Here is a 19,894-nt window from a genome sequence, read left to right as displayed (position 1 = left end):
TTTTACAGACAAGCAGATGGTACCTTTTAAGTCCAAGATGAGCCCACGCCTTTTCTCAAACCCAGCTGATAGACAGAAAACAAAAGAGGGGTGGCCCTGCCCTGGCTCTTCCTGGCGATGATGGGCGCAGGACGGGCCCGCCATTGGCGCGGGCTTTACACAGGCACTGGCTGCGCGCGTCCTGCGTTGCGCTGGAGTCTCGCGCTTTTATGCGCTCAGGTGTGGGCTTGCTCCTCCCTCCTGGGGGGGAGGAGCACTTGGCAGCAGTGACTTGTGGGACAGAGAGTCCCTCCGGTGGCAGACTTCACAGGGTCCCGCACTGCGCTGGAGTCTCGCGCTTTTAAGCGCTCAGGTGCGGGCTTGCTCCTCCCTCCTGGAGTGGGGGGGGGGCACTTGGCAGCAGTGACTTGTGGGACAGAGAGTCCCTCCGGTGGCAGGCTTCACAGGGTCCCCTGATATTGCCAACTGTTGTCTCCTGTGAAAATTGCACACACCTACCTGTTTGTGGTTCTCACTTGTATTAATGTACCAATTTCAATAGGCTGGATAAATGTCCTTTGCCTGTCACTCCTTATTTGTTTATACAAGTAAGGTGCTTGGTATGTACAGTCTACATAATATACTTCTATATGCATAGTTCTCCTGATGCTGCTGTTCTTGCTATCTTGTAAAGTACCACTGGCAGTAAGTACGGCACCTATATTATATAATGTGACATAAAAAGCAATAAACAGATCTAAATTAAAAAAAAGAAAATCTCTGCAAAATTATAATGGTTGAAATATTCATCTTTTCACCATTCTTGTAATGTTGATGGCAATGTTTTGTTTCCTTCTACTGATTATTGCAGCTCATGTAATTACACATGAATACAACTGCTTCAAGAAGTGTCTGAAATGTGTGTACTTTTTGTGTCTCCCTTTGGCCATGCCTAAGGTATCAACGAAAGTGTAGATCTTTTTCCACAATTTCCTTATGGGAATGAGTGGTCCTAGTCACGTCCATGGTGTTAAGGAATAATCCTCCTCAGCTAAATAGGGAACCTCTATTTTTGTCTGTAGATTGTTCAAGATTGAACTTTTAAAAGAAACACTCCACTGTGGTTGTTCCCATATCTGAATTCCATTTATTAAAATGGTGAATGCAGTACCACTGGTCATCCCACTAAATTGCAGAAATTCAGTAACACAGATGTTGCAACACCGAGGGCTTTTTCTTACTGGAGGAGATGTTACCTTCTTGGTGGAGGCCCATGAAGTGTATAAAACGGAGGTATTCTAATCATGGGTCACTTTTTCTACAGCACATACCAACACTAGGGCATTTCACACATACACAAAAGCAGCCATACCAGGACAATACAGAGTCTATGAAGATTTAGAAATAGCATTAATATTTCAGGAACACACAAATAGATTCTAAGACGCTCTACCACATCAACTAGTAACTGCACAGCTGGGTCCTCTCGGCAATGACGGGGCAACAAGGCCAGTCTTAGCCTGATACACAATATGTTCACTATGAGGAGCTCTCACAGTAGTAGAACTTCATACACTTTACCCATGTCTAGTTAGACTGTACAGATGTTTAACACAGATAACAACAAACCCAGCAATGGATGCTCATTTAGCAATGCCTGCAGTTAGTCCAGTTACTAATAACGCAGTTATGGGTAAGAATCTCAACAGAAGGGAAGACATTCCATTGTGGTTTGCTCAAAAAACAAATCAGCTTGAAGCAGTATTTCACCACAGGAGCCCCCAAGATAAACATGGAATTCTCATAATGTGTCTACCTTTTGGGAAGGTTCCCCTGCTAGATGAATGTCCCTCATGGGGCACAATTTCTGCTACAATATATACCATCATGCATAATACACCATCCATGGAGGTCTAAAGTTAGCACTTATTAAATATAGTAAGGTTACCTGATGTTAGTCAATGGGAGAGATAGGCCATACAACAAAAACAATAAAAGGGGTTTACCACTGCTAGGACATGTAAAATTTAAGTACACGTGTTCCACTTTTTAAATATGCAGACATTCGCGCTGAGCGTATCCTGGTGAACTGTGTGTCTTATTTTAAATTTGGATAGTCTGTACTTGTGAGACCTTTTATCTTTTTAAAAAAATACTTGGGAACTGGGAAGGGCGTCGGAGTCTTCTTTTGCCGTGCAGTAAGGACGGCTCTCCGGTCCACCGCAATCGGTATTCTGATTGTTTGTTGTGGAGAGAGCCCGCCCATTTGCTTTCTCAGGAGCGGTTAGCACTCTAGTAGCTGGCTTCCCAGCTATAAAGCTCACCCATTCCCGGCCGCGCAGCGGAGCTGCATACATTCGTGCTGAGTGTATCCTGGTGAACTGTGTGTCTTATTTTAAGTTTGGATAGTCTGTACTTGTGAGACCTTTTATCTTTAAAAAAAAATACTTATAGGGGACTGGGAAGGGCGTCTGGGTCTTCTTTTGCCGTGCAGTAAGGACGGCTCTCTGGTCCACCGCAATCAGTATTCCGATTGTTTGTTGTGGAGAGAGCCCACCCATTTGCTTTCTCAGGAGCGGTTAGCGCTCTAGTAGCTGGCTTCCCAGCTATAAAGCTCACGTATTCCCGGCCGCGCAGTGGGCGCGCCGCGGCAGCGACGAAGGCAAGCCCGTCTGCGCCCGTCCGCGCCTGGGTGCTGCTGGCTGCCAGGGAAGGCTGCCCACCAATACCCAGAGATCTTTGCCACTTAGGCGGATCTACTCCCAGGAGAGATTGGTTGAGCTTGGGCATTTGGTACCGTGGTGTAGAGGATTAACCAACTTTTTAGAGGGAACCGCCTTTCCGACACGGTGCCCGGGGTGTGGGTGGGTAAAGGAGAAAGGTGTACCTATTCATTTCAACCCACCATCTCACTTTCCCCTCAAACCTTTGCGACATAGACAGGAGGAGGGGAATAAGAGGGACATGGGAGGAGGGTGTCAAGAGCCCTTTAAAGGGCTCTACCTCAATGTAAGTTCAATTCCAAAGCATGTGGCTGAAATCTGGGACTTACTAGATGTTATGTTATGTTATGTTAAGGAATCTTGTATAGCGCATGGCTACCCCAGCAACGGGGCGTCCCAGCGCTTGCGGACATGCCTACCACTAATGCGACAGAGGGTGTATTAGATGGATGCAAACAACCAAGTTTTTATAAGTTTGCGGAATAACAGATGATTTGATGTGGCTCGAGCTTTTAAGGGGATGGAATTCCAAAGTTTAGGGGCCAAATACCTGAAGGAGCGGCCACCAGCTCTGTTCCTCCGTATCTTAATGGTACGTGCTAAGAAAAGGTCCGCTGAGCGAAGTGCGCGCGTAGGGGTATAAAAGGAGCATAGTCCTTGAAGAGTTTGGGGGCCGGCGCAATACAAGATTTTGTGGGTAAGACAGAGGGTTTTGAATTGAATGCGTTGCTTTATAGGCAACCAATGTAATCGCCGAAGAAAGGCGGAAGTGTGACAAGTTTTGGGCAGAGCAAACAAAACACGAGCAGCGGCATTTTGCGCTCTTTGCATCCTATTTATTGTAATCGTGTTGGAGCCTAGCATGAGGGAATTGCAATAGTCCAGGTGAGAAAGGACTGACGCCTGGACTATGAGTTGACGAGTTGGGGGCTCGAAGAACCCCAAGATGGGTCGGAGAGAGCGCAGGCGCCCGTAGCAGATGCCCACCACTTTTTTGGCATGGGAATCCAAATTGAGCGAGTTGTCAAGCATCACTCCTAGATTTTTTACCAGCTCCTTGGGTATGGGAGCTGGTCCCAGCGCAGGAGGCCACCAGTGCTCATCCCATGTCTGTGTACCATTGCCAATCAGAAGTACCTCTGTTTTGGAGGAGTTTAATTGAAGACAGTTGTTAGATAGCCATTTAGAAATGGCCAGAATGTCTTCTTGAAACTTCATTTGGTCTGTCACATTGTTGTTGGAGAAGTTAAAAATAAGTTGTGTATCGTCCGCATATGATATTAATTGTATCTTACGTTCCCGGGCCATCACGGCCAGGGGGCGGACGTACACATTAAACAATGTGGGACTGAGCGCAGACCCCTGAGGCACCCCACATTCAAGGGGGAGCCTGCTAGATGAGTACGGGGGGGCGTGCACCTGGAAGGAACGGTCAGATAGGAACGACACAAACCAATCCAGGGCCGTTTCCCTGACTCCGATCTCCCACAGTCTCTCAAGCAATATCTTATGGGAGACAGTGTCAAAAGCCGCACTCAAATCCAGCAGAATCAAAATGGAGGTTGCGCCCATATCCAGTGAAGCTTTTAGATGTTCTGTAGCTGTTAGCAAGGCCGATTCCGTGCTATGGTTCGCACGGAACCCATTTTGGGACTCATCCAAGATCCCATTGGACTCCAGGTAGGTAGTCAAGGTGCGGTTGACATATGCTTCTGCCACTTTTGCGAGGTAGGGAAGCAGTGATATGGGGCGGTAGCTGTCAGGCCGGGAGATGTCTAAAGATGGTTTCTTCAAGAGAGGCACCACTGAACACAGATACAATAACCTGGGGGAAGGGCCAAGGCTAAAATGGCCGAGGAATCTTCGGTTAACCAGGTTTCTGTTAGAAACAGGATGTCAGGGGATTTATCAGAGAGGAGCTCGTGGATGTCCTCGTGATGTTTCACAAGGGACCTGCAATTAAGGCTAAATATATGTAGTTTAGAAGAGCCAGTGGTCACTGAGGAAGCAGAAGGTAGCGATAGGCAGGCCGTAGAGATATTGAAGCCACACTGATTACATTGATAAATGGGGGAGTTAGGATACCATGTGTGAGCCAGGCAGTCGGACCGATATCTAAGAGCGAGAAGCTCTTCCCGGGCATAGGGCGCCATCGCTAGACGAGCAACCAGAGTTTTTGGGCAGCGGGCCGCGGTCTGGCGCTGACGGGCGCTGACGGGCGCAGACGGGCGCAGACGGGCGCAGACGGTCTCGCCTTTGGCGACCCGCCGGCTACCCGCCGCGCGCGACCGCTGCGCGGGAGAAAGTGAAGGAATCTATATAGGCACCGCCCCGCCTCTGGTGCAGAGTGACACCCTCAGGGGGCGTGCCCACGGTCAAAACTCCCTCCACACAAACGGCACTTGCCGCGGTGGACCGGGGGCACGACCGGGAAGCAGAAGGGAGCACAGAGGTCAGTGCATAATAAGCAGTACACAGAGAAAAAAAGCTTTCAAAATGCTTAAAAGTGCTTTCGCGCAATTTCTGTTTAAAATTATCGAGGCACGGTTCCAGAGTGCTTTCGAAGTACAAATTAATATAAGGAGCCCTTCCCCTGCAGCAGCGTGTCGCCTATTAGATCAGGCTCGTCGGCTGCGCGGGAGAAAGTGAAGGAATCTATATAGGCACCGCCCCGCCTCTGGTGCAGAGTGACACCCTCAGGGCCTGATGAGGCTAGGCCTGACATCTGTCTATTCACCGAAACTTGGTTGAATAATGAAGCGACGCCTGCATTGGCAACAGCATTTCCAGCTGACTATGCAGTCGTCCGGTTGGACAGATCTGGAAAGCCGGGGGAGCGTTGGCTATTGCAACTCGTGCCCCCTACCATATTAAAACTTTAGACACTGTCTCCTTCCTCAACCTAGAGTTATTGATATTTAGGGTACTGCGGGATCAAGATACAGAGTGGTCGGGTGCCTTAGTGTACCACCCGCCGGGAGGAAACAAGAGAGAGTTTTGCTCCACCTTGTTAGAAATGCTAGCCCCATTACCTACCCCCAAGTCTAATAATCCGCTCCCACCGCCTACTCAGACACTGTGTGAGAACCTAGGGAGCCATTTTACCATTTAACAAAATTGATGTGATCTATCGTGAATTTGGCCCAGAAGAGGGCATGCGCGGCAACGCTCCCCCTCAGGAGGATCATAGTACATAAAGATTAGAACTTATTCCCAATGTCACTAGGGAAGAAGTCAGCTCCCTTTTAATGCGAGTGAAATCTGGCTCCCCATCAGACTTGGCGCCCCCCGTTTTTATGTCAGTGCTATCCCCTGTTCTCTCTGAGATCCTGGCGGAAGTTTGTAATATCTCGCTAGCCACGTCCACTGTTCCTCGTAAATGGAAAAGTGCGTGCATAAAACCCCTGCTCAAGAAGCCGTTGGCTGACCCCCGCCGACCTTCAGAATTTTAGATCCATTTCTCCTCTCCCTTGTTGTGCAAAGATCATGGAGACAGTAGTCAATCGGCATCTCTCCCAGTATCTGGAACAGAACAACATACTGGATACCTCTCAGTCGGGATTCCGTGCCTCCCATAGCACGGAGGCCGCACTGGTGGAAGTCACGGATAGGTTAAGGATGTCCCTGGATAGGGATATCCCCGTCATGTTGGTTCTGTTGGATTTGTCGACAGCCTTTGACACCATCTCTCACCGAATCCTTTTGGACCGGTTGCATGAGATTGGTGTCGGAGGCGGGGCCTTCAATTGGATCCAGAGCTTTCTGACGGGTAGAACACAATGTGTTCAGCTGGGCTCATTTGTTTCTCAAACCACTAGTGTTGATAGGGATGTAACACAGGGCTCACTTTTGAGCCCCACTTTGTTTAACATATATGTGGCCCCCCTGGCCTCAATCATTAGAAATTGCGGGTTTGAAACTATATCCTATGCGGATGACACCCAGCTGATAGTCTCCATTGAAAAAAACCCTGCGGTTACCAAACTTAAATTTAGACACTACATGACCAGTATAGCAAGCTGGATGAAGAAGAACTTTCTCCAGCTCAACTCCTCTAGGACGGAGATAGTGCTATTTGGTAAAGTTGACGGGCTGTGGTCTCCAGATTGGTGGCCACCCGAGTTAGGAGATGCTCCCACCCCTAGAGGATCGGCAAATAACTTGGGCATAAAAATTGATAATACTTTATCAATGGAAGAGCAGGTAAAATCGGTGACAGGTACCTGTTTTGGAACCATGCGAATGATCAGAAGGATTTTTCCGTGGATTCCGCTTGTGGCCAGAGAGACTCTGATCCATTCACTCTTGGTTAGCCGACTGGACTATGGCAACTCACTGTTGGTTGGGCTGAGGGAGGATCTGGCTTCCAAATTACAAGTGGTTCAAAACACAGCAGCCCGCCTCGCCCTCAACAAGCCGGCTCGGAGCTCCTCTCTACCCCTCCTGCGCCTACTGCATTGGCTCCATAGCAGAAAGAGGTCTATTTTTAAATTGTTATGTCTGGTTTTTAAATCCCTTCATGGGATGGGACCAGCCTACTTGATGAAGAAGATCGAACGGTACCAGCCCACACGACTGCTGAGATCCAGCAGTCATAACCTGCTCTGTGTATGGAGAATCAGGAAGGCAAGGATGGGTCGTAGGGCTTTTTCGTATTTAGCCCCCACCCATTGGAACACCTGGCCGGACGAGATCTGCGATTGCACCAATTTCCGCCATTTTAAAAAGCTTCTTAAGACCTGGCCATTTAAATATTTTCTCAGCAATAGTGTATGACTCCTCCAGGCGCTGAGAGATCCCCCGGGGAATGATTCGCCGCGCCATACAAATGAGTAAATAATAATAAATAAATACAATGCACTCTGCTCTTTGAGCCTTTAGGGCCTTCCTTTGTGGTGTCTTGTAAGTATTAAAAATGAAGGCTTAAGCCTGGCAAAAGCTTTATTTTGACATGTCGAAATGGTAGTTATAAACTGCACTACAGGCTACAGTGGCAAGCCTGATATGTATTAAAGTGTTGTTTCAGTGGGTGGCACTATGAGTGCTGCAGGCCCATTAGTAGTCTTTACTGTACAGGCCCCAGATGCTTGGAGTACCATTTACTAGCAATTTACAAGTAAATTTAAATGTGCCAACTAGGTGTAGGCAAATTTTACAATATTTTAGCGCTAATGCCAACAAAAATGGGTTCAGCAATAGAAGGCAAAAATCTGGGGGCAACCCTGCAAAAAGGTCCAGGTTCAACAATTCTGCTCAGGCTCGTCGTGCCTACAGCCATATTGTGCATGCACAGTTAGATGCTGTAGGCCTCAGCCACTCACTGCACACCCCAACAATGTCCTGCAGATTCACGCTCAGTCATGCCTTGCATCCCTTACTCCCTGTGCACACGTATGGCAAGCCAAGCTGTGTAATCTTAGCTGCCTTCTCTGACATTGTCTCCTCTCTACTCACCTTGACAAAGCTCTCTTCCTTTCTTTGTGCCCCTCCGTTGTGCTCTACAGACTGGGAGACATACACTGCAAAGGTTAAATAAAAAAATCCATATTGGTAAATTGTGAACATATCACCCCTTAAGGTTTCAAGGTGATGGGGGCCATCGAGGAGATTACATGAGTGATTGCCCGGAGTCACAGGATGCACCTCCTTCCTCTCCGGCAGAACCCAGAGCGTCCACCTCCCCCCTTTCCGATCGAAGCCTCTAGGATCATCTGCGGCATACCCCAAGGTTTATCCCTCAGCCTGACATTGTTCAACATCTACATGGCCCCGCTCGCCTACGTCGCCAGACTGCACGACCTCAATATCATCTCCTACGCCGAGGACACACAGCTGATCCGCTCCCTCACCGAGGACCCTCTCACAGCCAAAATCAACCTCCACGAAGGAATGAAAGCCGTTGCCAAATGGATGAATAACAGCCATTATTATTATTATATGAAACTTGTAGCGCGCTCAGCTTACCCGGGGGCATCCGGCGCGAGACAGAACCAAGGGGAGAGAGTCAAGTCCAAACACTACTGTGGGAACAAATAGGTCTTTAAGAGTTTCCTGAACAGAAGTATCTTGGGCTCTGAACGAATCTTAAGGGGCAAAGAGTTCCACAGAGTCGCCACTTGCACTGAGAAATGCCTGCCCCCAGAGCGGGCTCTCCTTACTCTCGCTGACTGCAGAAGATGTTTTTGGTCTGAGCGCAAAAGACGTGTGGGTTTGTAAGGACGGGCCATATTAAAAAGGATGGGGGGGCCCTTACCATACAGGATTTTATGGGCCGTGCATAACGCCTTGAACTTCACCCGCTCCTTCACGGGGAGCCAGTGGAGCATCCTGAGGGCTGGGGCGGCAGACTGTCTTCTGGGAACATCCATTAAGACTCTCGCAACCGCATTTTGCACCTGTTGGAGGGTTTTAAAAGTCGCTTCGGGAGCACCAAATAACAGCGCATTCCCGTAGTCAAGCCTTGATAGGATTAAACCACGCATCAAAAGCTTCCTTGCTGAATCAGGAAGCAGTGGTAACACCTTGCGGGCTGACCGCAGCAGACCAAAACAAACCCCCGCGGTCTTCCTGGCGTGGGTCCTAAAGGACAGGTCTTCCTCCAACCACACTCCCAGTGACTTGATCTCCTTCTTGGGAGATGGTGGGTCGCCCAGAGACCGGGGCCAACAGCTAGCAATAATGGAGGGACTGGCATTACCCAGGAGCATCAGCTCTGTTTTTCCTCCATTAAGCTTTAAGGCGGAGCGAGACATCCAGCTATAGACATTGGCAAGGCAGTCGTGTAAAACCTCCGGTTGTTCTGCCAACTGAGTAAGGCCCACCACCAGCACCCCTGAAGGGGCAACCACTCTTTCAAGTGGAGTCATGTAAGTATTAAATAAGGTAGGGCTCAACGATGAGCCCTGCGGGACTCCACATTGAAGAGGGAATGATGTTGACTGCTCCGCCCCTTCCCAGACTTGGTAGAAGCGGTTGGACAGAAAAGATTCCAACCATTTCAGGGCCATCCCCGAGACACCTACCTCTGACAGACGTTGGAGGAGCACCTGATGACTCACGGTGTCAAAGGCAGCACTCAAGTCCAAGAGGATCACTGCCACTGACCCTCCTGTATCAAGAGTGCTCCTTGCTTCCTCCACTACTGCCAGTAGGGCCGTGTCCGTTCCGTGGCCGGGGCGGAAACCAGTCTGGGAGTCTCCCAACAGGTGGTTGGACTCCAGATGATAAGATAGCTGGCGGTTGACCAACTTCTCTGAAGCTAAACTCGGACAAGACGGCGGTCCTCATCCTCGGCTCCACCCCCTCAGCCGGGGACAACTCCTGGTGGTTGACCGCCCTGGGAGCAGCACCGACACCCACCGACAACGAATGCAACCTGGGGTTCATCCTCGACATTACACTCTCCATAACCAAACAAGCCAACGCCATCTCATCCTCCTGCTTCAACACCCTCCGCATGCTCCTCAAGATCTACAGGTGGACCCCCACCGACAAAAGAAGAATGGTCACCCAGGCCCTCATCAGCAGCAGGTTGGACTTCGGAAAAGCCCTCTACGCGGGAGCCCCAGACAAACTGCTGAAACGACTGCAACGCATACAGAACGCCTCTGCCCGCTTGATCCTTGACATCCCTCGATACTGCCACATCACCCCGCACCTGAGATACCTGTACTGGCTGCCCATCAACAAGAGAATCACTTTCAAGCTCCTCACCCACGCACACAAGGCACTCCACAACACCGGACTAGCATACCTCAACAGACGACTCACCTTCTACACCCGAACCACCAGCTCTGCTCCACCGACCACGCCCTAGCTACCGTCCCTCGCATCCAAAGAGCGACCTCCAGTGGCAGATCGCCTCCTACCTCGCCGCCAAGACCTGGAACACCCTACCCATCCTCCTACGGCAGACCCAAGACCTACTAACCTTCAGGAGGCTACTCAAGACCTGGCTATACAAGCATTAGCAGCACCCGCCACCCCCCTCACCCCCTCAGCGCCTTGAGACACTCACGGGTGAGTAGTGCGCTCTACACTTTTCCTGATTGATTGATTGATTGAACGGAGCTGCCGTTGGCGCTGAGGACTGAACCGGGAACCCTGCGCCCTAGAGTCAGCCGCTCTGGCTGCTCTGCCACACCTCCCCCTTCAAAGTTGATGGAGACACAGAGATCCTCAGTGGAAAGAAATACGGTCTGAAGCATCTCTTCAGGAAACTTACAGGGAAAAGCAAGCATTGACAAAACCAATTGATCAGGCCTGCATTTGGAGTCCCAACTAAAGTGTTAAAATGGCTGCGGCAGTGAAAACAAAACAAAACAAAAAAAGTGCTTTATACTCGAAATGCTTCTATGAAATAAAGAAGAAGAATTTTAATGTGTAGTACTTCAGTGTAAAATAGTTGCTCAAGCATTGCAATGCAAGCAATGCATAGGAGGCATAATGATGCTCCAAAGCAGTCATTAGCATGAGGTGAGAGAAGAACATTCCCCTTGCAGGTGCCAAAGCCCTGTACCGTAATGCATGGGTAACAACAGGCCATACAGACAGCGGTGTAGCAAGCCAGACCTAACAAGTACTTTATACTTGGTTGCATCTGGCTAGTATATGTGGGCAAGTAGACATAACAGCCTGCTTCACTCTACGTAAATCTCTCCAGCACACAGAAAATACCCAGGGAGATCTGCAAAAATTGGGGAATCTCTTCGCAGGCATAGAAGGTCTGACACTGGATGGTTCAAGCAGTGTCCTGAGCTCCTGGCAACAGAAAAACATTAGGAATTCAAGTTGCCTGTGAGGGTTCCTGCAGCGACACAGATGACAGCCCATTTTAAAATACCTTATGGAATTAAAGGCACGTGTTGATGAGACCTCTGTGCCTAGGCATTTTAAGAGGATAATACTAATGTCATGATAACTCTGCTGATTAATGTACTTGCTGGAGAGATCTGTGTTTATGAAGTCATAGCTTTTACTCATAAAGTAGCACCGAAGGTTAATGTGCCTGCTGAGAAGCACACCGTGTAAGATGCATATCTCAGATTTGTATTTTATGTAGATAGCTCAGTGGGTTACTACTCACGGAGATCCTTTGGTTACTTGCAGTTCACAAGTTGCAATCCTAATACAGTGGCTTATGAACCAGCATCCAAAAGCTGCATGCAAACTGAAAGCATAATTTTAGAACCTTATTGTTTTTCCCAATCTTCTATTATTCTGAGTTTGATAAAAGGGTACCTTTGCATTGCAATATGTTTTTATTAGTGTAGACAAACCCAACCACTGCATTACTTTTCAAATCCCGAGTTTGTGTTTCTTCACACTAAGCATACATTGCTCACCAGTATGGATGATATGTGATCTTATTAATTGATTTACGTATTTGCATGATTAATTGTCTCTGTATAATATGTGTGTGATGAAAAGCACTCTGACACTACATTGGGTAGAGTGCCACTATAAAGAAATTGACTGTAAGTGAGTGGCTATGGAGAGATGAGGGGCACTGATGAAGGGTGATAGTAATGGAATCTATTGAGGTCATTGAATGAACACCAACAAGGATTGGCCTACCTGGCACCGCCAGCACTAAAGCCTGCCAATCTGCACCTTGTCCTTTGGTTGATCTGCATGCAACGTGTCAGTTTTAATTGTTCCATCTGTGTCCATTGATGTTGTAGGTCCCTAAAAGTCAAGCTAAGGAGGGTGTAAAGGTGGCTATAGAGGTTGGCTACCGCCACATTGACGCAGCCTTTTTGTATCAAAATGAAGTAGAAGTTGGTGAGGCTATTCGGGAAAAAATTGCAGATGGCACGGTGAAGAGAGAAGAGATATTCTACACTGGAAAGGTAAATACATCATTCACCAGCGTCTTCACTGGAAATATTTGTGTGTCTTGTCAACCAATCAATTGTGCAAGAATCTGATGATTTCTTCTAGTTGTCAAAATCTGTGTTGGATTGAGAGCAGTTTTAAAAACAAACAAGAGCTACTCTGCATGCCAATACTGCACCATAGTCAATCAACTGAGATATAAATAACAAGGCTCATAGTTGAATAATTAAAAAATACTAATTAACAATAGTGGGGGAAGTGAAGTCATCCACAGCATCTAAAAAGATACATAAGCATGGTCATAGAATTGTAATTAATAAATGTAATCAGTTATAATTGTAGACGTTATTTATTCATAAGTTAATGATCATGAAATACTAAACAAGAAGTGATCACAAAGCTCAACAAGCGTACTAATGTGACAAGTGCGTAAACAAATGGAAACAAACAATTCTAAAGTCGGGACAGTACCAGGGCGCCAGAAGGGTCATGTGAGTTTAGTTGTATTACTGCCAACAGAGTATCGACCTGTGAATAAGTCTTGGCGGTGAACTTCGCTCCGCTCACGGAGTTTTCCGAACTCCGCATTATGTTAAGCGCGCGGAGTTCCAAAAAACTCCTCTTTGCAGGGCGGAGTTTTTTTCCTCACTGGCGTTTATCAACGTCAAGTCGGCGATCAAGGAAAATCCACCTCTTGGTGAGATTTTTCTCTCGTTGGCAATCGTCAACATCAAGTTGGTGATCGCGAGTCAGAAAATCAACCTCCCGGCGAGATTTCTCAACGCGGGTGGTCAGATTTCTCATTGCGAGTGGTCCTGTAGCGTCGCGACCGCTCGTGTTGAAAAAGTCTGTTCACGTTGAGAAAGCTGCTGCTCAACAGAAAGGAAGCAGTGCCCGCTTGCGCTATGCATGGTGCCTTTTGCGATTATTGCACAGTGCGGACAAGCATCTGGCACTGAAAATCAACACAAACAGCATTTATCTAAGGCACTCCGCCACTTGCGGCGCTTTGGGTAATGAGTTAGAGTTTCTTTTGCACTTCGCAGAGTTCTACATAGCGGAACTCTGTGAACTCCACACAGGCTTACCTGTGAAACAATTCCTGAGGTCATCATCAGGACAGTGAATAATTTAGGGGAACACTCAGCCTGGAATTCAGAGAGGTGGGTGTATGAGTCAGTCATGACTGTGATATGGGCAATCATCAATTAGGAATACACATAGGATGGGAACTTACAGTAGTCCGAGGGGGATCCAAATGAAGAATTACCTGGAATAACTCGTACCAAACGGAAACTGTAAGGGACCCAAAGCATTAATTATGCCGGGGGAATACGTTTAGATGGAGGATATGTAGGTACGTAATTCCCTGTACTTACCCCAACAATAGAATTATCTAAAAGCTGGAAAGAAAGGTGGAGCTATAATGAGAGCAAAAGAACACTATATACTAATATATGAACTAAGCTGCAATTGCAGGTGCTCCACATATGACGTACACAAACGTACACAGTATAGAGTGGGAGCGGCGCCAAATGAGAATAATGGTTATTAGGACCCATCTCAATTTAAAATGTCTGTATTATGGCACCAGGAAATGTGGACTCGCTTGTCATTTGTAGAGTCACTTTAGAGAGAAAGAAGCTTATAGGGATGACAATGCAGCCCTCGTGCGTCTGGGCAAAACTGGAGGGGGGTTTGGGGGCTCAGTAATGGACCAAACCCACCGTGTGAGGAATATGGTAGTTACAGAAGGGAAACCAATAATGATAAATTCTCTTATTAGACTAAATTTACTGAACCACTCGAGGAGCACAAAATGAGTAGAGTAAAAAAACTTGGTAGCTATCATGACAAATATTCAATCAATCAATTGAATGATTAAGTGGTACTTAAAAAGCATAACTTATCAGCCATGAGGGTATCCAGGTGCTGAGGTGCTGCGTTAGTCAAAGGGCCAGGTTTTAGCTTCTTCCTAAAGTCTGTCCGTGAGGGAGATGTTCAGAGGTGGAGGGCCCTCCATGACCTGGCAGCGAGGTGGGAGAAGGTGTGTCCTCCGCTGTGGCTACCGGTTCTGGACCGGAGAATGAAACATTTCCTAGCTAATTAGAAGGAAAGTTTCAATTCTTTCAAGTATTATTTCTTAATGTAAGATTACCAAAAAATCAAAGCTACAACCTACACGCGTTCTACCACCCACCTGGAGATAACGCAAAGTTCACAGAGCATCTTACAGAGATCATAACTGCCAACTCTAACCCGGATGCCAACAACATATTCCTAGGGGACTTTAACCTCCACTGGGACGACGACAATGACAAACTAGTTAACTCGATCAAAGACTTCCTCTACGAGCTAAACCTTACACAAGCATGCATCCAGCCCACTCACTCACAAGGAGCGACTCTAGACTGGATTATTTCAAGAAACAAAGAGACATCAATCCTCGCTATAGACCCGTGTGATTGGTCGGACCATCACGCCATAACATTCACAATACCTACAATGAAAAAGGGCAGGACCGTGCAACCCCGTGAGTTCAAAAAATTGACACGAGATACAAAAGAAGCTAATATTGAACTTCTGGTCGAAAGATGTGAGAAAGACCTGAAGCCTTGTAACAACAGGCAGAATGTCAATGAGCTGACGGATCACTACCTAACTTCGATCGGTAAGATAGTTAATGACACATTGCCTCAAAAGTTAAAAAGAGTCTCGGAAAAGCCAAAAAATCCTTGGTTTAATGAGGCACTGAACGAGGACAGGCGAAGACTGAGAATGGCTGAAAGGAAATGGAGACAACATCCATCCTCCCCCGAGCTGAAAGCCCTCAGGAAAATAAGGAAACAATATAACAAAAAGATCATCAACTCCAAAAAAGAATTTATAAGGGCTGAACTGGACAATGCCAAAAACAGACCACGAAAACTTTTTGAGATCCTAAAACAACAGTCAAATAAACTAAAACGACACAAGAGAACCCGAAAAATCCCATAAGCTGCGAGGAATTCTCCTCATTTTTCACGGAAAAAACTAAACTGCTAGAAGTTGAGCTTACAAGTGCCGCTGCTAATATCACGACCTTTCCCTCATCTGAAAATGAGACTAATGTGACATCGGAAGATCTCCTAACAAAAAATAAGGCAAATTGGGACACATTTGAACTATATGACCAGGGAAAGATCGCCAAAACACTAGCTGTACTTAGACCGAACAACCACTATCAAGACCCGTTACCGGCAAAATGTGTAAGAGAAATCAACCACACTCTAGTTCCGATCTGGACTGAGATAATAAATGCCTCACTTGCACAAGGGACCCTCCCTGACTGCCTAAAAACAGGGCAGGTAGTTCCCATCATCAAAAAACCGACAGCGGATGCAACAGACCCGAATAACTATCGACCAGTGACCAACATCCCTTTACTCGCCAAACTTATTGAGAAATGCGTGCAGGGCCAACTGAGTCAACACATCGCTAAGTTCTCATTACTTGATGACTGCCAATCAGGTTTCAGAACAGGGCACAGTACTGAAACCGCGATCCTACATATTGTTGATGACGCCCTACAAGCCCTTGACCAAAATCATGCGTGTCTACTGATCCTTCTAGACTTGTCATCTGCATTTGACACAGTAAATCATGAGATCCTGATGACCAGGCTACAAAACAGGATGGGTTTATCGGGAAACGTACTGAAATTGTTTAACTCCTTCCTGCAGAACAGGACTCAGCTATTCCTGGTCAACCAAGCAATCTCCTCCCCATGCCCTAACGCATTGGGGGTACCACAAGGCTCAACATTATCCCCAGATCTTTTCAACTTATATGTAGAACCCCTCACGGAGATTCTTCGAAAATCACAGATCTCCTACCATATGTATGCAGACGACACGCAAATATATATGAAGATCGCCTGCAGTGATGACATAGACCTACTGAATGCAACTTTAAAGAAAGCGCTGCAATGGCTAACAGCCAATCATCTGAAACTTAATGCCAACAAAACAGAATTCCTGTTAATCTCACCGACAAGGAGTCAACCAGAGGTAAAGGAATGGGCTAAATTGGTGACTGCGCTTAACTGCACTCCGACCCTAGTTAACTCAGCCAAATCACTAGGAATTACATTAGACGAGAACCTCGACATGAAAGAACACATCAACTCAATGGCTAAGAGCGCCCGTTTCCACTTGAACTATCTAAGAAAACTGAAACCCTTTATCTCAGAAGCGGATCTAAAACTTGCCATCCAATCGCTAGTTATTTCAAGGATCGAATATGGCTGCACCACGTTAGCTGGCCTACCGAAAACATCGACTGCACCATTAAAAGCCTGTCTCAACGCAGCGGCAAGACTCATCACGGGAACTAGGAAATTCGACCACATATCTCCTCACCTGAAGGCACTAAACTGGTTACCTTATGAAGCTAGAATTAAAATGAAGATAGCCTGTATTACCCACAAAGCGGTCCACTTCAACACGCCTAGATATCTAGCCAAGAAAATTAAGCTATCGGGAGGTAACAGACCAACCAGAAGCGCTAAAGAGTTGCTATTGAAGCCGGCCTTCTTCTGAAAGAAAAAGACATATGACCGAGCATTCTCCGGAGCCGCCCCCAGAGTCTGGAACTCACTCCCTCCTAACATCAGGAAGATTAAAAACACTGCAACATTTAAACGGGAACTGAAGAACCACATGATGAGTAAATACCCTACATAAAGATCCCTACAGACTACTGGTATGAACATTTATGCCAAAAGAGGATCAGACTCATCTTGAATAAACTGAAGATCGACAAGACAAAGGACTGATTACCGCTCAAACACCGGCTGTACACCTTACTGCTACCTCATATTTATATGATCTCCACACTGTATCTCCCACCTGAAAGATACTACCTATACCTTACTTTGTTTATCTTTATGATCCTCGCTACTAGCTAAACTATCTCTACTCTCATTGCTAACTACACAGATAATTGTACTTATAATACTATGTAACCCTACCTCACCGAGCCGAATATATGACTATGACTCAAGCTATATGTTATGCAACTCTTAATGCTAATGGCACAGGCGTTAAGAATTTATTTATCTAAACCGCCCTAGATAGCATATCACCTTCTACCTCATATCTGTTTTGTTGTTATAATTGCTACTATAATGTCATTCTGTAATCGTCTATGTTAAGCGCTCTGATACCCACGGGTCTTGTTCGCGCTATATAAAACACTATAAATAAATAAATAAATAAATAAATAAATAAATAGGAGGTAAGGATTATGCATGTCTTTCTTCACTTTATTTGCATAGCAGTTTTAAAGATCATTAAACAAAAAACCAGTAAAAACATTACAGACTACACATCCCATGAACCATAGGGGAGCAGTCTCCATTGTAACCATAGTCCAATCATATAACAGTCCATAGCATTTAATCGTGTGACGTCCCTTCCGTTTCCTCTTCTTCCCTGGAGGATGTTAAGCTGAGATTGCTGCTTTATTCAAATTTACTGCTCACTTACTGAACACTGCTTAACTTCTAATAGCAATAATCTGTTGTTTTGCACCCAGTGAATCCAAAGCTCTTTTACATTCATTATTATAATAAAAACTATGTATTACCCAATTGAAATTGATACTCCAACTTGACCTTGGATGGATGAATGGCGAAGTTGACAGTGCCGCAACTCGAACCTGCGACTTGACGGTCACACAGAGATTTCAACAGCCATTACTGAAGTCGCGCATTCCTGTTGCCGGTGATAGAGCGCGGGCTCACCTGCTCAACATACTCACCTGGGCCCATATATCTATGTATACATTAAACAGGTAAACCTACACACAATCAATTGGGGTTTTACCATTTGGATTTTATAACTGATAGAGCGCGGGCTCACCTGCTCAACATACTCACTCGGGCCCATATATCTATGTATACATTAAACAGGTAAACATACACACAATCATTTGGGGTTTTACCATTTGGATTTTATACCATTTATCTTACCTATCCAAATCACCGATACCTACAGTCCTAAAGGATCAAGGGAGTTAAAGAGAGAATAGGTAGCAATAGTAATATTTAGCATTTCATGAATAACCACAAACTCGGGAAAGGTTTAAAATCTTTATCTAAGTAAATTTTGGAAAGTTATAAACATGAACTCAAATTAACGTCTTATTCTTTTTTTAGAATAATGCTGATTAAAAAATAAACATTGCAAAATGAATTTTTTGGGAGATAAAATATCGTTAAGCATTTAAACAGAGGGTGGGTAAAGAAAAGGGAAGACAGTACAATGACAAACCCACACTTTATAGAACGGTGTGATGACGAACACTGGCCACAAGCTGAGTCAAAAAATAAGAATCCCAAGGTACAGGCGTTAGCAGGAAAGAACAGATGCAAGCCAGAATCAGACACGGACCAAATTGGATCAGGACAGGACCACCGGAGGCTAAGACTTGCACCACAGCTAAAGTTCAAAACACCAGTGTTGTAAACCCTCTCTGCAGCTAACAGTTGAACCCCGATTGGGTCATTGATCTCCTTCACAGAACCCCGATTGGGTTATCAAATCTTCTGACAGAGTGCTCCGCCAGCAACTCTGCTCCCGATCACCTATTGAGTGCGTTGGGTCAGTGACAAGTCAGCTATTCAGACAAGTCGGACAATCTAACTAGCTAAGCCTACCCTAGTTATACTATTTTTCCGGTCAGTGTACCACCCCCAAATGTTGCAAAAGTGTGAATCCCACAATTTTATTGGACAAGAACGAGGATTAGCCATCACACCATATTTTTCTTGAAGCAACTTGTCAATCATGTAATCAATTTGTTCCCTCCCATAACTTTATCTACCCATGTACTTTTATTCCGCCCGGTAGTGAAATGTATCAATAAACATATTTAACATTTTATTCAATTCAACTTCCTCTAGCAAGGTGAGGAGTTCACTCTGCTCTGCTATCCATGTCTGATTTGGCTTAGGTTCAAGGCTACAGCTTCTGTGGTTTCAGGTCTTGTCGCACACGCGCAGTTCCTCCAAAGATGGAGTTCAGCAAAGCATTTAGGCCCATTATTTCGTTACATGTAACAATAGAAAAGAAACAGTTTTAGAGACAGAGAATAAATTAATGCACTGTATACCACTTATTTCTACTCTATTCCCATTATTTTATTTAAACTATTGCGTTAAATGTTAGGCGAAAACAAACAGCTTAGCAAAGCAGCGATGCAAGCTTCTTACACGTTAGGACACATAACAGCCATCTTAGTTCCATTGCGCAGAAGCAAAAGTTTTCCCACCAAGCATGTCACATGAGCATGACATATGCATGCCCAGTAGA

General features: G+C 46.0%; 1 protein-coding gene across 1 annotated transcript in view; it reads left to right on the top strand.

Annotated features, from left to right (window-relative positions):
• Nucleotides 1-19,894, top strand: part of LOC144797112 (estradiol 17 beta-dehydrogenase 5-like) — a 170,969-nt gene that overhangs the window by 52,532 nt on the left and 98,543 nt on the right. Inside the window, exon 2 of the mRNA XM_078668210.1 lies at nucleotides 12,386-12,553. Coding sequence (XP_078524336.1) covers nucleotides 12,386-12,553 — 168 coding nt within the window. The remainder of the gene's footprint in view (nucleotides 1-12,385; nucleotides 12,554-19,894) is intronic.

This window comes from Lissotriton helveticus, chromosome 1_1, assembly GCF_964261635.1.
Source record: "Lissotriton helveticus chromosome 1_1, aLisHel1.1, whole genome shotgun sequence".
In the NCBI taxonomy this organism is placed as follows: domain Eukaryota; kingdom Metazoa; phylum Chordata; class Amphibia; order Caudata; family Salamandridae; genus Lissotriton; species Lissotriton helveticus.
The sequence above is the reverse complement of the archived record's forward strand: the minus strand, read 5'-3'. Positions and strand labels throughout refer to the sequence as shown.